Genomic DNA, 19,236 nt, shown 5'->3' with positions numbered 1-19,236 from the left:
ATTGTCACTTGCATACCTGATGTTTAACTTTTTCAGTCAGAGAAAGAAAAAAAAGTAACACAGCCTACTTATTTGTGTGCTTGGCACTATTTATATACATGTCTATCTCATTATGTCACATGTCACCTCGAATGTCCTTTAAGAGGGTGATCCACCACACCCAATCATCACATTTATGTGTTGAAGAAAGACCAGTAATTAATTTAATGAGGTACCATGACACACTTCTTCTAATGCAAAACTTAAGTAGTAGGAAGGATTGGTTACACACCAGCTTCCAAGCGAGCAAATCTTTATTCTTCAATCATGTGACAAACACCATAAGATAACAATTGTTTCGGGGCCACGCAGGGTCCCCTTCTTCAGAACAGTGCAGACAAAAAAATTTTTTTTGGTCTGTACTGTTCTGAAGAAGGGGACCCTGTGTGGCCCAAAACAATTGTTAACTTATGGTGTTTGACACATGATTGAAGAATAAAAATTTGCTCACTTAGAAGATGGTGTGCTAACCAATCCTTCCTACTACTTGACTGTGTTGGGACATCGCTCAGTGTCCCTGGTTATGCACCCGATCTAATACGGTAAGGTGTGCCTCTCCTCACCACCTTCTACTAATGCAAAACTTGTTCAAACTTTATTGACATCAAGAAGTATCAAAAATAGTGCTACCATAAAATTTCTCTTCAAAGGTTCAACCCTCATTAACAGCAGAGAGGTGAAAAGACACAGCTTAATAATCTGGCTTGACGGTAGTGAGAAATACCATTATAGGCACAGCCAATAATGTTATATAGCCTATAATGTTATTGCGCACTAACGTCAAGCCAGATTATTAAGCTCATCTCATGAAGGTGTCTTTTAACCTCTCTGCTGTTAATGAGGGTTGAACCTTTGAAGAGAAATTTTATGGTAGCACTATTTTTGATACTTCTTGATGTCAATAAAGTTTGAACAAGTTTTGCATTAGTACTATAGTAGGAGGTGAGGAGAGGCACACCTTACCGTATTAGATCGGGTGCATAACAAGGGACACTGAGCGATGTCCCAACACAGTCAAGTAGTAGGAAGGATTGGTTAGCACACTAGCTTCTCAGCGAGCAAATGTTTATTCTTCAATCATTGCTATTTTTGATACTTTTTGATGTCAATAAAGTTTGAACAAGGTTTGCTTTAGACGAAGTGTGTCATGGTACCTCGTTGAATTAATCACTGGTCCTTCTATAACATATAAGCCTGTAAGTTCAAGCCTCAGTGCCTTGATAGTAAATACAGGCTTACTCCCATCATTTTTGCAGTATTGTGGTCTCTGGACTCTTGTCCCCATGGGTTTCACCATCTTGTCCATGGGCAGACCGCATTGTGCTGCATCTTCATTTTCCCAGCAAAGGCACGTGTGCATGCCTGTCACAATGCATGCTGGGAAAATAAGTAATGATGTTCACTGTAACCTCTGCTGCCCCAATGCTTCACCTTATAGGGAGGTTCATTTTTTAAAAGTGTTTAGTTTACTTTAATATTGCTGAGAGCTGCTTTTATTAATGCCCAAAGACAGAGGCTCAGCAGAAGGTGACCATCTTGGCCCACAGTGTTTCTCACAGATCCTTACCTCCTAACAGGATCTGTTCCTTAATGTTGCATCCTGGAGTATATTGTATGTTTACAATATGTTTATTGATTTAATTTCCATTTATAAACAGTCATGTGAGTCTGACAAATAACTTAAAATGTCCTGTGGGACACAATAATTTCAGTTCCTATGACAGGTACCCACTCCTGAATTGATGGATGACTAGCTGGCATGCAAGCATCTCTACATATATATATACACACAGAGGCCTTCGCTATTACCCAGAGCACAGCATAGCTGACGACTTGAGAAGTTAAAACCATCCGACTTTTTACAAGATGGAAGAAACCAAAATATGCAAGAAACATGAGTTTAACTCAAAAGTGTTCCTTGAAACCTATTTTTCTCAAAATTCAACCTTGGCATTCAGGGAAGAGTTACTGAAGTTTCCAATGGAAAAATTTCATCAAGCATGTGTCTCTGGTATGTATAATGTTTCTAGAAGGAACTCCAATAACATGTATTATTACATTTATTTACTAATTGTTTTATAGCATGTGGAAAGAACAAAACTGTGGTTGAGTTTAACTATGTTGAAAAAATAATGGACAAGCACCATATATAAATAAACTTCGACAATTATATAAACAACCTGGGAATAAACTCCAAAACTGGAGATATATACACTCAGGTGTGGAGTGGGATGTGCTACTGGGTAATAAATGAGAAAATGCAGAAAAAAGAACCCAACAATAGCACCAAACCAACTCGGTTTATCACAAAATATGACCCAAAACAATGACCAAAATATGACCAAAAATTTATTGAGCATACATAATTCAAAAAATATATAAAAACATTTAAAAATCACCATAGGTGATGCAGGGGGGTGTCCAAGCATAATAGGTCAATCATAAGTTACAATGTAAAAATGGACTTCCAAACAGTATAATATAAAAACTCCTATTAAATCCGTGAGAATACACCAATATTAAATATTATTAAGCAATATTGGTGTATTCTCACAGATTCATTCAAAGTTTTTGCATCATACTGTTTGGAGGTTTTTACATTGTGGCTTGTGATTGACCTAGTGTGCTTGTACACCCCGCTGTATCACCTATGGTGATTTTTTAATGTTTTTATATAATTTTTTGAATTGTGTATTCGCAGTAAAAATTTGGTCATATTTTGTGATAAATTTAGTTGGTTTGGTGCTATTTTTGGGTGCTTTTTTCTGCACTTTCTCGAGTTTTAACTTTGATCTGTGATTGGAGAGACTTACTTATCCTTGCTTCCAGCTTGAGAGGCTAGAGATAGAATCTCTCCAAAGTGAGGATGACGCCACTCTTGACCATGGTCATTGGAATAACTGTCCCCAGTAAAGACTCCATTATTCTCCCTTCTTTCAAGGCGTTAAAGGACCACTATTGTGAAAAATTAAAAAAAAATTAAAATGCATGTGCATAAAATGTGTATTTGTTCCAGAGCAAAATGCATAGTAGCAAAAAATTTTCTGTACTGTGTTAGCCAAACAAATTATATAGGTAGAAAAAAACAACGTTTTGTAAAAAAATAATACATTTTAATGGCTAACTGATAGAGTTAAATGATGCAAGCTTTCTGGGATCTAGTCCCCTTCTTCAGGCATATTTTAGATGTTAGCTGAAGTAAAACACTGATGCAGGTAAATGGTAAAGACGAAGAGGACTGACAAGAGGACTAACGGATAAACAGTAACCAGCACAACTGTCATCTTCGTATTTACCATTTACCCGCATCAGTGTTTTACTTCAGCTAACATCTGGAAATATGCCTGAAGAAGGGGACTAGATCCCAGAAAGCTTGCATCATTTAACTATCAGTTAGCCATTAAAAGGTATTATTTTTTACAAAATGTTGTTTCTTTTCTACCTATAGAGCAAAATGCACAAATGCAGCAAAATGTTTTCAGAGGAGCAAGTACTATTGTGTATGTTCAGGAACAGGTCATAACCGTTAAAACGATTTTTAAGTGGTTTAATAACAAAATTGCATTACACAAATTTACATAAACTAACATAACACAAAGCATAAAATAAAAGGGAGTAACTGACGCATGCCTGGAGAAAGTTCTTTGTCGATGGAATTTTGGAAGACAAAATGGTCGCTGAGGGCCAGACTTATATAGAATCTGACTTTTGGGGCTGGCCTCCCTTAAAAGTAGGTGGGGCATCTGCCCTGCAGCGCCAAGGGGCAGCCCCCAATTTACAAGCAGAAATTACACCATTTATTAGTAACCTTTGCAATATCTTCCTGGGTTGGCCTACAGCGAATCCGAAGACATAATTATAACCTGCAAGAAATGCTTTATTGAATGATACCGAACACTGACAGGCTACGAGGTGCGCTCAGCTAATGCTGAATACAAATAAAAACAAGTAGAGAGGCTGGCTGGCTTCTTTGTCTAGACCCTTTTCAGGGAGTCAGTGCTTTTGAAGAGAATGGCCTCGATTCACTAACCGGCGCTAAGCCGGTTAGGAGGCCTTAACAGTTTATGGGCACAAACCACAGCGTTAGGTGGTTTGTGCTCACAGCCCTGCTCAGTGCAGCCGGTGGCTAATAGTGGGCAGTGCGACAATAACGTCGCACCCGCTGCCCTGTAAAGTTCGCACCCGGTGCGACGAAAGCAGCGCATCGGGTGCCCCTAAAGCAGCACATTGATGCACCGTTTCGGGGGCACCCGATTCGCCGTTTTCGTCGCACCGGGTGTGACCTTTACAGGGCAGCGGGTGCGACGTTATCATCGCACCACCCACTATTACCCAGCAGCCGTGTGGCGCGCGCACTGAGCGGGGCTGTGCAGTAAGGGGCACTGAGAGGCTTTCCATAGCGGTGCTAACACTTAGCGCCGCTTTGTGAATCAAGCCCAATAAAGGAAATATTGAGAATCCTTTATGGGGACACGGACTGGTCCAAAGCCGGTCAGATCTGTAAAATTTTTAGAAAGTAATTTATAGAGCATTTTGCTCTGAGAGAATCGTTCTTCTGATAAGCACATATATTTTAAATTTTACAATAGTAGTCCCATAACTGCCTAAAGACTGCTCCACGCCGATTAGCCTGAGCAGCGCGGCAGCCTCAGGACCACTCCACGCCGATTGGCTTGAATGGCTGGGAATGGGGATTGCAGGAGAGCGCACACGACGATGCACGCACATCTTCGCACGAATGACGGAGCTCCGCTCCGCCTTCAGTCTCCCATCGGCGACCGCCACTCGGAGACTGTTAGATGGTGAAACCGCCATCTATTAACATTGTACAGAGCTGTGATCTACAGCCACGCTGTACTGGGGACAGCTGTGTGACATGGCTGTCCCCCTGGCAGGCACAAAAGTGATCTGCTGTCATAGGCTGAAGCCTATGACAACCGATCACACTGATTGGCTGGTGGGGGGAGGGAGGGAGAAAAAATTAAAAAAAAGTTACATTTATTTAAAAAATAATCAAGTAAATATTTATATTAAAAAAAAAAACATCTGGGGAGCGACCAGACCCCACCAACAGAGAGCTCTGTTGGTGGGGAGAAAAGGGAGTGGGGGAATCACTTGTGTGCTGAGTTGTGCGGCACTGGAGCGAGCCCTTAAAGCTACAGTGGCCAATTTTGTTAAAAATGGCCAGGTCACTAGGGGGGGTTAAGACCGCGGTCCTCAAGAGGTTAAAGTGAACCTGAGGTGAAAATAAACTGATGAGATAAACAATTATATTTATCCTCCTCCTAAAAATGACTTTTTAAGATATTTCACAGTTCTAATTTAAACATTTACAAAGCAGATTGAATGTTTTGTTTTCTCTGCTCAATGGCAGCCTAGAAAGTGTCCCTAAATGAAAATCCATGAACTATTGACCTTTTTCTGCTCTTGGAAGTTGTATTCTGCCAGGAAAACTTGTATGGCTGTAATTTACTTATTAGTGATGTTTATTATATTCCTGACAAGGTATGGACAAGACAGAAGCTGTCAATTCCATGTCTAAAAATTGACTCTTTCAGGCAGCAAAATAAAACAAGTAAAACAGCCTGGTAATTAATATGTTTTGTACTGTATATACAGGTTTATCTCATCATGTCACATGTTTTAGGTACACTGTAAGGCTACTTTCCCACCAAGACGTTGCATTTTAGGGGACGTTATGGTCGCATAACGTGCCCCTAACACAACGTATGGGGGTGTTGAAGGTGGAAGTCAGATTGAGCTGCGTTATGCAGCTCTAAAAGCAGCCGCTCCAGGTTAGTGATAGGAAGTCCGGATCTTTTTAAGGATTTGGATCATTTGAATCGGATCATTGAAAAGATCTGGATCTTTGAACCGAATCATTTGAATCATTTTACTAGGGAAGCAGACTGGGTGAAATGACTAGCAGGACAGGACTTTCCCTGCACTGTACATTCTGTATGTTCCTGTTTCTTCCAGGCAGACAGACATCCACTGTGAACCGAATCTTTCATTGTGATGATCCGGATGATTCGACTCACAAAAAAGATCCGGATCAAATGAACGATTCGTTCATGATCCGGACAACACTAAAGTTCCACCACCAGTCACCACAGTGCAGTGAATGTTAATTAGCCATGTGGCTGGCCACGGAGGAGGAGGGGAGACCTCCTCCTCCAACATTACTGAGCATGTGCAAGCAGTCTAACGCTACTTAGCCCAGTATAACGTACAGCATGCAGCACTTTGTTTAAACGTGCTGTGTTACAATGCAACATAACGTGTGCACTGTGAACAGCACATTGATTTTACAGTGCTGTGAGTTAGGCTGCGTTACTGGCTGCTGTAACGTGGGACTTTAACGTCCCACTGTGAAACCAGCCTAAAGGGGCACTGTGGTGAAAAATATTCTATTTTAAAAATCTATACACTCATATATACACAATGTACATGTTTCACAGGAGTTGCAAGGTAGGTAAAGGTTAAATGGGATGAAGTTTTATCTTCAATATTGTAATGTGTAACTGTCGAGTTAGCTTGTTCTTGAAGGACTGAGCACTGAGGACAGTTACATTCCCCTGCAGGGAAATTTGAGTATCAGCTGCTGCCACAAAAAAAAATCTACAATTCTCTCCCCCTCCGGCTCTAGAAGGCATGGTAGTGCAGTCCACCGACTAGGCCGGATCCACACTATAAGCGCTTTTGAAATTGAATGGGGAGCGATTTTCAAATAGTGCTCAGAAAGCGCTAATCAAACACAAACGCTCCCCAAAAAAAAGCTTATGGTGTGGAACCGGCCTTACAGCAGTGATAAGTAAAAATAATGTTACATTCGACTTTCAAGCAAAAATGCCATCGAAAATCATTTTGAAGTAAGTTTGTGCGAAAATTTGCAAGCAAAGTGAAAAAAACAGAACAAAAAAAACAAACCTTAGTTGATAATAAATATGTCTGTGTAATGATTGACCCCAGTCCAATATCCTCAAGACCTTGAAGGAAAAGCCCCACTACCGTCCGCACCTGTTGCTTGCTCAGTGCACTATGGTGAGAAATTCCCAGAGCAAGGAGTTTATCAGCTGTAGCAGCAAGACGACCTGCAACAAGCTATTAAAATCACACAACAGGGAATTTATCTTCTATAGCAAGCCCTGCACTTACTATAGCCAATAATCTCCCTGCTATGAGAGTTTATGAGCTTGCTGCAGAGCTTGCTAACATAGCTGATAAGCTCCCTGGTATGGGTGTTTGTCAGAATAATGTGGTGGGTGAGTGACAGATGCTACTGCTGACATGCACTGGGATAGAACTAGAGGATACTGGCTTGGGTACAGTTATTAAAGGTAAGCCTCAGTGGTGTAGCAAAGGAGCTATGGGCCCCAGTGTAAGTTTTACATGGGGGCCCCCAAGCACTCTATACATAACAATTGATACGGCGCACAAAAACCTGCCAAGGACAACATAATGTCCTTCGAAGCATATATCATTCAAAGCATTTATAGAAGTGATCATTACAAGCATAGGACCAATAAAAAGCTAATACTGTAGTTGAGGGAGAGCCCTACGCCCTCTGGCCCAAGGGTCGTGACCTCTGCAACCCCTATTGCTATGCCACTGGTAAGTATTTATTGGTAACTTAGAATTATAAAAAAAACTTTTCTAAACAGTGTCTTTGCCTTTGTTGGAATGGTTCAGAGGTACTCAGGTACCTCTATACTCATTTCACCAGTATAACAACAATAGGTAGTGTAGGGACCCTTCACATAACAGGGAAACCTCATAGCTGGTAAACGGGTCTAGAACACAATGCTATTGCATGCAATCCATTTTGGAAGCTAATGTCCACTTTCTTCAACCACATTATTTTGCAACCTAGTTGCTTAATGCTGCTTATGTTTCAGCTTTATGGCCCAGTGCACGCCGAGCGGTTTTGGTAGCGTTTTTAGAACCGCTTGCGGATGTGGAAACGCTTGGGTAATGTATTTCAATGGGCTGGTGCACACCAGAGCGGTAGGCATTTTGCAGAAACGCATACTCCCAGGCTGCAGCATTTTTTGGAGGTTTCTGCTTCCAATGTTAAGAATAGGAAAAACGCAAAACGTTTGATAAAACGCCAGATCAGAGCGGTTTTCTAAGGCGTTTTTGTTACAGTAGCTGTTCAGTAACAGCTTTACTGTAACAATATCTGTAATCTGCTACACAAAAACGCTTCACTTTAAGTAAAAAACGCTACACAAAACCGCAAAACGCTAGCAAAATGCTTCATTATAAGAAGAAAAAATGCTTCAAAAACCGCTAGCGTTTTGCGGATCTGCTAGCGTTTTTTGGTGTGCACTAGGCCTGAGTGAGTATCATGAGTGCAGAGGGGTAATGATTGTTTGTAAGTCAATTGACAACTCCCCCCAGCATCTGCTTTTGTATTTAAAATTATGGTCCTTAAGCAGCTGAGCTGACTGAATTTTAAAGGGATATGATATCATCTGATCAATGAGCTACACAGGACTAGGCAAACACTTCAGTCTGGACACCTTGTATATGAATAGCACTGAAGTTAATGAGGGACCTCTTTTGATGGTCATTGTGAACGTTTTATAGAGCTTTTAATACAATGGTACTTTTCTCAGTTTTTAATTTCTTTTTCACCTGTAGGTGATATTAAAGGAGATCTCCTCATAGACATCAGCCTTGGTCCAATGGTCCACCAAGTCTTCCAGATCGATGTCTTCTTCAGAGACATCCTATTGTTTCGGTTCATGGAACGGGGCATAATAGAGCTGCAGAAATGGCGCAATGCACAGGATGATGCATTTGATTGGACGCACATCTCATCTACAATGGCAGAATTGCTGGGAGACAGGTAAATCTACAGTATTTGTATGAGTGAATGTTTTCCATACTGCAGTGTTCCCCAATCCTGTCCTCAAGGCCCACCAACAGTGCATGTTTAGTGGAAATCCACAGCGGTACTTAATCTGCTCTGCTGAGACACTAATTACCCCACCTGTGAATGTTTGTGCATGCAAAACATGCACTGCTGGTGGGCCTTGAGAACAGGGTTGGGTAACTATGCCTTACTGGATCATATACTAAGAAGGGGCTATATTCACTCATTCATATAGTCTGTTCATAGGCAAACACAGGGGGGGGGGGGGGCAGCACGGTGGCGTAGTGGTTAGCTCTCTCGCCTTGCAGCGCTGGGTCCCGCGTTCCCATGTTTGGCTTCTCCTGTCGCCATGGTGACGATCAGCATGACGTCATGGACGTCAGCCGACGTCCTGACGTCAGGCGCACTCGATCCAGCCCATAGCGCTGCCCGGAACTCATTTGTCCGGGCAGCGCAGGGCTCTGGCGGGGGGGGCCCTCTTCTGCCGCTGCGTGCGGGCGATCGCCGCAGAGTGGCGGCGATCAAGCTGTGCGCGCAGCTAGCAAAGTGCTAGCTGCGCGCACAGCACTTTACATTGTGAAAATCGCCCCACCAGGGGCTGAGATATCTCCCTGTGCGGCATAGCCCGAGCTCAGCTCGGGCTTACCGCCAGGGAGGTTAAAGTGGACCTGAACTCTTGCACAAGGCAGAAGGGAAACATAGAGAAATGCACCCTGTATGTATTTAGAGAGTTTAGCCTGTCTAATTCCCCCTCATCTGTGTCTAATCACAAGTTGTAACTTGATCTCTCCCCTATGTCACCTGACTGCCACAGCAGATAAGGCAAATAAGCCTGAAAGCACAGGATGTTAATAATATGTCTGCTTCCATGAAAGCAGGAAGTAGAAACAATGAAGTTTTTTTTTTTAAGGAAGTGTAACAGCTTTAACATATGTAGCAATTTTGGTGACAACAACATGTATGTGGGCTGTGCTGTTAACCACTAAATTCATCATGTAATTACACAAAAATTACACATATGACGTGTACTACTCTCCTTCATAGTGTCTTGATAAAGGGGATCCTCCTGAGACCCTAAAACGATCTTTGAAGTGGCGGTTAGATACTTATGTAACTGCATTTTGGAACAATAAATATTTCTCGTTCCTGTTAACCTGCGTGTGTGCGGACCCTACTTTGGATAGACTGGTTATTCTAACTCGCTACATGCAGGCTTTGCAATAAAGTTATGACCAGTCTCCATTGCAGTTCACACACAATTTAACGCGTGCATTATGCAACTGACCACTGTGAATCCAGCCTCAAGCACTCAAGCAGGTAATTTGAGCACTGGCTGACGCTTGGAAAAGGGGCACCATAGACCACAGTGTTATTGTCAGCTATAGTGGAGCGCACTGTGTAATTTGGGCGCCTGCAGCACCAGAAAAATAAAGGTATTAGGTGGTGCATACATTGGCGGAGGGAGTGTTTATTATTTGTACATTTCCTCAAAGGGAGGCACTGTAACCATCAGCCCCCATTTGCAGAAGTGACACTCTCCCTGTCAGTACTGGTCTTCCAATGTGTGAGCAGCAGCTGCTGTATATATATCGCTAGCCAGTGGCGTACCTAGGGAATTTGACACCTGGTACTTATTATTGGCAGACACACCCCCCCCCCCCCCAAAAAAAAAAAACATTTTTGATGGGAGGGTTGACGAGTTGGGGCTGTACTCTATACAGTGCTGCAGATGTCAGTGCTATATAAATACACAATTATAATATGGTAGGACATTAGACTATGACTATGGTATGATTAGATTTTAAGCTTCTCTGAGGACAGTCAGAAAAGGGGGACATATGAAAGAGGGGTGTGCATAGGAGAAGGGGGGATAAAAAGGTAGAGGCACAAGACATAGAGGATAAATAATTAATAGTCTAGGGCACTCTGATATTACAGCAGCCAGCGCATATGACTATTAATGGCTATTAATGACAGGCAACTTCTGATGCACTAAACACATCCTGCCACCTCTCCCTGCTAATGTCCCAGCTGCAGCACAGCAATCATTCTCTCTACTCACCCTGCTGCTCTGCACATTCACTCACTGCAGGCATTGTGTAGAGAGCAAAGAAAAACATTGCCACAGGAAGGGGTGCTATATCTAGTGCAGGAAGTAGTGCAGTCCCCTGCACTGCCTGCTGTTATTTTCCTGAATGTTGCCCAAACTATGAAAAAAAGATCCCCAGTGGAAGAACACAGTGACTGAGCACAACAGCAGCACCCCTAGCCATGGCTACACCCGGTGCTGTGAGCACCTGCAGCTTTATGGTAACAATAACAATAATATTTTTATAGTGCTCTTCTCCAGTCTGCAGTCTCAAAGACTCGGGAAAAGAGGTGAGTTTTTAGCCTTTTTCTAAAGCTGTCCAAAGAAGGAGCCTCTCGTACTGATTGTGGAAGTGAGTTCCATAGAGTAGGGGGCTGAATAGGAAAAGGCTCGAGCACCAAATGTTATTATTATTATTATTATTATTAATATAGCACCGACATCTTCCACAGCGCTGTACAGAGTATATTGTCTTGTCACTAACTGTCCCTCAGAGGGGCTCACAATCTAATCCCAACCATAGTCATATGTCCAGTGTAGTGTATGTATCATAGTCTAGGGCCAATTTTGGGGGAAGCCAATTAACCTATCTGTATGTTTTTGGGGATGTGGGAGGAAACCAGAGTACCCGGAGGAAACCCACGCAGACACAGGGAGAACATACAAACTCCTTGCAGATGTTGACCTGGCTGGGATTCAAACCAGAGACCCAGCGCTTGCAAGGCAAGAGCGCTAACCACTACGCCACCGTGCTGCCCTTGGAATAACCAGCTTCATTTTGTTGGCAGAGCGGAGGGTGCGTGGAGGGGCATAAAGATCCAATAGATCCGCTATGTATTTGGGTCCCATGTGGTTTAGAACCTTGGATGTCAGCAGGCAGATCTGGCAACCAGTGAAGAGTTTGCAGTACTGGGGTAATGTGTGAGCTGTGGGGGCATTGGCTAGGAGTCTGGCTGCAGCATTCTATACTAGTTGTAAGGGATGCAAAACCTTATCTGTAGATCCGATGAACAGGGCATTGCAGTAGTCTAGGCGGGAGGATACAAATGCATGAACCAGGGCAGGTAGGTCTTCAGCTGGGATAAGGTGTTTGATTCTCTCTATATTTCTTTGATGGAAGAAGGAAGATTTGACGACAGCTGGTACCTGCTGTCTGAGTTTTAGATTTCCATCCATTATCCCCCCAAAGTTCCCAACAGAGTATTTATACTGTACGGTATCTCCCCCAATTGCTAGTTTGAGGTAGTGAGCATTTTGAACTTTATCCATCATGTGTGGACCACCTACCACCAACACCTCTGTTTTGTCAAGAGTTCAGCCTCAACCAGCTGGTGTTCATCCAATTTTGTAAATCCACTAGACACGCATTTATGGATGCTGATAGGTCTTGGGTGCCAGGCTTGAAGGACAGATACAGTTGTGTGTCATCTGCATAACAATGGTATCTTAGGCCATAGTTCTGGATTATTTTGCCCAGTGGGAGCATGTAGACTGCAAAGAGTAATGGTGATAGCACAGAACCCTGTGAAACTCCATAGGCAAGTGGCACTGGATTAGAGTAGTGTGTGCCCAGACATACTCGCTGTGTCCTGCCAGATAAGAAGGTCTGAAACCAGTACCCCTTAGGCCACAGTAATTCTTCAGTCGTTGGATTAGTATTTCATGATCCACAGTATCAAATGCTGCAGAGAAGTCAAGAAGAATCAGAATTGAGCAATCAACCTTGTCTCTTGCAGTAAGTAGATCATTCATTACTCGGACTAATGCCGTTTCAGTGCTGTGCCTTTTCCATTTAAGTTACACCACTGTCGCTGGCCACAGGACCTGGAGGGTAGTCACCACAGGCACTCTATCTTCATGCAGAGGGGACATCCCTCTCTTTGTGAGCAATACCACGACAGTGCAATATTGATTTCTGCCACACTGACATTATACAACTTAAAGAAGTCATCAGGCAATATACATAAAATAAGTGCTACTTACCGGGGCTTCCTCCAGCCCCAAGCTCCCAGCATGTTCCTTGCCGCAGCTCTCCCTTCAGCCGTTCGCCGCAGCTCCATCCCGGTCCCCGGCGATGACGCCAGGACGACCTCCAGGTCGGCCTGTACTGCGCCTGCGCGAGTGGCGTTGTCAATTACAGCCACGTGGGCCGGAGCGGACTGTGCAGGTGCAGTAGGCGCCGGAGCTGCGGCGAACGGCTGAAGGGAGAGCTGCGGCGAGGGACATGCTGGGAGCTTGGGGCTGGAGGAAGCCCCCGGTAAGTAACACTTATTTTATGTATATTGCCTGATGACTCCTTCAAAGTAAATCTGAAGGCAATTTAAAAAAAGATACTTACCTAAGGAAAGGGAAGGCTCTGGGTCCTAATTAGCCTACCTGTTCCTCTCACAGTCCCTGCGTTCTAGTGCTGGATCCCCGGTTCAAATGCCCCGCCGTGGGAGGCTTCGGAAGCCCAAAGTGCCCGTACTGCGCATGTGCGAGCGTGAGAGACGGCATGCTCGCACATGCACAGTACAGAGTCTTTGGGAGCGCTCAGGCTCCCGACGACATCTGAAGCCTCGGGCTGCGGCAGAGAGCAGTTTCCGACCGGTTGGTTGGACACTGCTAATGGGGGAGCCAGCGCAGGAACAACGAGACCAGGAGAGGAACTTGAAGGCTCTATAGGACCCAGAGCCTTCCCTCTCCTTAGGTGAGTATCTGTTTTTATTATTATTATGGGAGAGGTGACAGCTGGGCAAGCTAGCACACTTGTGGTGCATTTCAGTGGGGGGTTTGTAGGTTCATGGAGGGTGAAGTCTAAGGGGGCAGTTGATGTAAATCCAGGTCTGCCTTTAGGAGATATTGCCAGATGCCCATGTGAGATCGGTGTGGATCTACATGCGTATTGTGCAATGAAGTTAAGTAAATAAAATTAAATTGAATTAGAAGTCTGTTGAATGAATAATAAGTCTCTTGATTATGCTCATTGTTTATTGCTATTGAATATATTGTATATACTGTTTATATTCACCTTTTCACATACAGTATGCTAGAATATTGTGCAGTTTATTGACCCTTTTTAATTTTAACATTTATTATTGCATTTTTAAAATGTTTATGCTAAACATTTTGAAACAATTGAAACTACGATGTTTACGCAACATTTTACTCATTTCCAGCAAACAGTGGGAGTTAAAAGATGTCCTCCTGAAGTCAAAAATCAAAGTTGTGAAATGTGACATTGAGAAGGAAAATCTCACAGACCCCCTGCAGCTCCCACAAGCCGACTGCGTCACCTCGGTTTTGATGCTGGACAACATCAGTACAGATGAGGATAACTACATGAGCAACCTGGGGAAGTTTGGGAAATTTGTGAAACCCGGAGGACACCTGCTGCTAGTGGGGGCTTTAGAGGGGACATATTATATGGTGGGGAATCAGCGGATGCATCTGTTTAAGTACGATGAGAATTTTGTGAAAGATGCCCTTGCTAAGGAGGGATTCACTGTCACCCAGTGTGAAGTGCTCCCAAGCAAAGCAGGGGCGGATCTAACTGATTATAAAGGAATTGTGTTTGTTGCCGCACGCAAAGATAAGTAGCTTACATTAGTTAGCAAAGACACGCCTCCACAGGTCTGGGTGTTACCCCGACCCCAAACTCCTCCCATCTGCTATTTCAGCATTTCTCTGCTGGCCATAGGTGGTCTCAGCTGTTGTTAGATCAGGTGTAGAGCTACGCACAAGCAATTGTCAGAACCCTTTGCTCCATTTGGAAGATATGGCTATTATTTTGGGTTAGGAAGAACTTTGGGGAGGGATAGAAAATTATTATATAAGCCACAAACATATGCTAGAAAACCCAGGTCCGAGGTGATCTTGTTCCATTTCAGCCAAGAATCTAAATTTTAAAGAACTGGGCATAATTATAGCGGCATCAGCTGTTGAATTATGTGCGGTTTTCATGCTGATAGTAAGAATATTGATTATTCAATATAACAGATATGTTTCTATCACCTTACCTGGTCACCTTTTCTAACACTAACCCTAACTCCTAATGACTAACACTAACCACCCTCCTAATGCCTTATAAAAGTCCTACTTCTAATGCCTAATACTAATCTTTCCTCCTAACCCCCTTCTCATGTCTAACAATATTCCCCCCTTCTAACGCCTAACACTAATCCTTCCACCTAATGCCTAACACTAACTCCGCCTAATGCCTAGCACTAACCCGCTCCTAATGCCTATAAGTAACCTCCCTTCCTAATGCCTAACACTAGCCCCCTCCTAATGCCTATAAGTAACCTCCTCTCCTAATGCTTAAGACTATTCCTTCCTCCTAATACATAACACTTACCCCCTTTTCTATACTTAACACTTTATCCCCCCTTCTAACGCCTAACACTAATACTTCCTAGTTCCTACTAATGCCTAACACTAACCGTCCTCCTAATGCCTAACACTAACCCCCTACTAATGCCTAACACTAACCTCCCCTCCTAATGCCTACCCCTAACCCTCCTCCCAATGCCTAACACTAACCCCCTCCTAATGCCTGTAAGTAACCTCCCCTCCTAATGCCTAACACTAACCCTCCTCCCAATGCCTAACACTAACCCCCTCCTAATGCCTGTAAGTAACCTCCCCTCCTGATGCCTAACACTAACCCTCCTCCCAATGCCTAACACTAACCCCCTCCTAATGCCTGTAAGTAACCTCCCCTCCTAATGCCTAACACTAACCCTCCTCCCAATGCCTAACACTAACCCACTCCTAATGCCTGTAAGTAACCTCCCCTCCTAATGCCTAACACTAACCCTTCTCCCAATGCCTAACACTAACCCACTCCTAATGCCTGTAAGTAACCTCCCCTCCTAATGCCTAACACTAACCCTCCTCCCAATGCCTAACACTAACCCACTCCTAATGCCTGTAAGTAACCTCCCTCCTAATGCCTAACACTAACCCCCTCCTAATGCCTAACACTAACCCTCCTTCCTAATGCCTAACACTCACCTCTCCTCCTAATGGAAACACTAACCCCCTTCCCCCCCAATGCCTAACAAAAACTCCCTCCTAATGCCTGACACTAACCCCCCTTCTAATGCCTATAAGTAACCTCCCCTCTTAATGCCTAGCGCTAACCCTTCCTCCTAGTGCCTACCACTAACCCCACTCCTAATGCCTAACACTTATCCCAGGTGTCCAAAGTACCTAATTTAGTATTAGCCAACTGGCTAGTATTACCTTAAAGTGCTAGCGAATGTATTGGTTGATTGGCTAGTGATAGCCAAACTGTTGCTAATCATCTACCGCTAGTGTATCAGAGACTCAACCTATACATTACTTCTATACACTTTGTATAAAAAGGGCCTTAGGATTATCGTAAAGGAAACCCAAACCAAAGTTTAAAAAAAAGAGTTTCACTTACCTGGGGCGTCTACCAGCCACCTGCAGCCGCCCTGTGCCCACGCCGTCACTCACCGATCCTCCAGTCCCCCTCCACAGTTACCTGCACCATATCGCTATGTTTGCTAGAACTGTAAAAAAAAATGAAAACATTTCCATCATAAAAAAAATAAATATGGTTTGGCCTTTATTTGCTCTTATATGCTGTTGCTCACACGTCTCAATTTCTGTAATTACTGTTTGTTGATGTTTGTTGATGTGCCGTGCACTGACTGCTACTCCTTTTGTTTATCCTGAAATTGTCATGATCACCAGCTTGGTCAATGCTGCGTATGCAATTGTTTGACTTTAAAGTCCACTAAACAAATATTTCTGATTTAAAAAAAAAAAGTGTTCTTTTTTTTTTCTAAGACGTGTGATAGTTTACAATCTTGCTGGCTTTTCATCACTCAGTTTACCTATAACAATCTATCTGCTATAGTTTCAGAGTATTGAACATAGATTTTGTATGAATACAAGACCCGAAGATTATCTCATAATGCTACTCATACCATTCCCCAGAGAACTTCCAGGAAATAAAAGTTCAACTCAGAGGCCCATAGGCACAGGCATTCTCGTGTCCTAAACTCCGCCCCTGAACACAAGCCACACCCCCAAGTATAATATTCTGATCTCTAATCCCTTCCTTATGTCATTAACTGTCCTTAAAATCTTACACACCGATCACTGTCTCATATGATCCTTGGTGATATGAGACAAGGATTGGGATTTAAGTGGCTGAGGTTATTGGTATGAGGCAGGGATTAGACTGTAAGCTCCTGAGGGGATCTGAGAAGGGAGGCCGCCTCTCCCACATAAGGTGCCTGTAGGCACATGCCTACAGTGCCTTGTGGAAAATCCAGCCCCGATCCAACTCCAAACTCTCCACCCCTGTAAGTCACGGACATTAAAGGCCCCTCATGCAGTTGCCCGGCCTGCACAGTAGTGTGTCCATCACTGCTTTCTTGGGCCCTGTTTACACTTAATCGGTTGCTTTCAGTTATAACTGAAAGGCCAACTGATTTTCAAAGTAATGCCCATGTTTTCCAATGCACAGTTCACACTTAACGCGTTTTAACTGAAATAAAAAAAACCCCAGCAAATTAGAAAAAAAACGTATACCAACTGTACACATTTACAAGTGTAAGTGGGGCCTTAAAGAGAACCTGTACTGAGTAAAAATATTTAAAATAAACACATGAGGTAACTTCAAATGAACATTACAGAGTTACCTTGCCATCAGTTCCTCTCAAAAGCTCACCATTTTCTTCTGACAATAATCCCATCCAGTTCTGACAATATTTTGTCAGATCTGAAATATATCAGTTGCTGTCAGTAAAATATCAGTTGCTGTCAGTTATAGCTGAGAGGAAAACTGATGTACCAGGTAATGTCCATGTTTCCCTATGGCTCAAGTGGGCGATGTTACAGTTTAACTGTGTGCTGACCAGAAAGCTGTTATGGGTAATGGCTATTTTCAAAATGGAGGACGGAAAATTCCCTTGATCATAGTGAACAAATAGGACGCGGGACAGGAGAAAGACACTGAGGAGTAGACTACATGGAAGGTAAGTATGACTTGTGTATGCTTATTTTGACTTTTATTTTCAGTACAGGTTTTCTTTAAAGGTGACCACACACCTTACAATTTTCATGCAATCTGACTGTACAATTTGTATACAATCTTACCAACAACCAAGTAGTATAACAGCACTTGGTGATTGATTGTACAGCCAGATTGCATGTAAATTTTATGGTGTGCGTGGCCACCTTAAGCCTTCCAAATCTGAATAGTCCTGTACAAGATTCACATTACATGTCTGAAAAAAAAAAAGAAAATAATCATTCCAGGGCTCTCAAAGCAATGTACACTCTTCAGATTACAGAAATCACTTTTCAGGGATATATACACAGTGTTTTGGTGTCCCTGATTCCATTTTTTATCCCAGAAAGCTGTTAGCAAAAACATGTTTCCTTCATAGAATGTCCAGCACTCAGGGGCGTAACAATAAGGGATGCAGCCCCTGTTCCTGCGGGCGGGCCCAGGCCCCCCCTGGGGCCCGCTCAGGGCCGTTTTAGAGGGCAGAAGGGGGAGGGGGATAGTCCCCCCTCCCCTCGGGCTCTCCCCTCAGCGCGCTCCCCTCCTGCAATTATCAGTAGGGCCAGGCGGGGCGGCGGGAGGATCACATACCTCCCTGTGTTCCACCGCCGGAGCTTTCTCTAAGTGTCTGACGCTGCTTCCTGTTTAAACAGGAAGTAGCATGAAGCATTTACAGATGGACCTCCGTGGTGGATGGAGGTATGTGTCCTGCCGCCGCCCACCTGCTGCCACTGATAATTGCATGAGGGGAGTGCTGAGAGGAGAGCCTGAGGTGAGGAAGGGGGGACTGTCCCCCCTCCCAGTCGAGAAAATGCAGCAAATGTTACCCCACATTTGAAATGCAGCAAACATTTTCCAACATATGAAATGCAGCAACTGCAGCAGCATGGTGGTGTAGTGGATAGCATTCTCACCTTGCAGAGCTAGGTCCCCGAATTGTATCCCAGTCAGGGCACTTACTGCAGGGAGATTATATGTTCTCTCGAAGTCTGCGCGGGTTTCCTCTGGGCACTCTGGTTTTCTTCCACATCCCAAAAACATACAGATAAGTTAATTGGCTTGCCCCTAAATTGGCCCTAGACTACAATGGACAGAAGATTATGGCAGGGACTAGATTGTGAGCTCCTCTGAGAAAAAGTTAGTGACAAGACTATGTATACTCTGTAAAGCGCTGCAGAACATGTTAGCACTAACCTTTCT

General features: G+C 43.6%; 1 protein-coding gene across 1 annotated transcript; it reads left to right on the top strand.

The window, feature by feature from the left end:
* Window positions 1-4,777: 4,777 nt before the first annotated feature.
* LOC137562174 (nicotinamide N-methyltransferase-like) lies at window positions 4,778-14,588 on the top strand. Its single transcript, XM_068273507.1, has 3 exons — window positions 4,778-4,841; window positions 8,686-8,893; window positions 14,168-14,588. The coding sequence occupies exons 1-3, from the start codon at window positions 4,778-4,780 to the stop codon at window positions 14,586-14,588; spliced, it is 693 nt and encodes a 230-aa protein (XP_068129608.1).
* Window positions 14,589-19,236: the final 4,648 nt, after the last annotated feature.

This window comes from Hyperolius riggenbachi, chromosome 3 (genome assembly GCF_040937935.1).
Source record: "Hyperolius riggenbachi isolate aHypRig1 chromosome 3, aHypRig1.pri, whole genome shotgun sequence".
Classification (NCBI taxonomy): domain Eukaryota; kingdom Metazoa; phylum Chordata; class Amphibia; order Anura; family Hyperoliidae; genus Hyperolius; species Hyperolius riggenbachi.
Note: the sequence above shows the minus strand (reverse complement) of the source record. Positions and strands in the feature narration are given on the sequence as shown.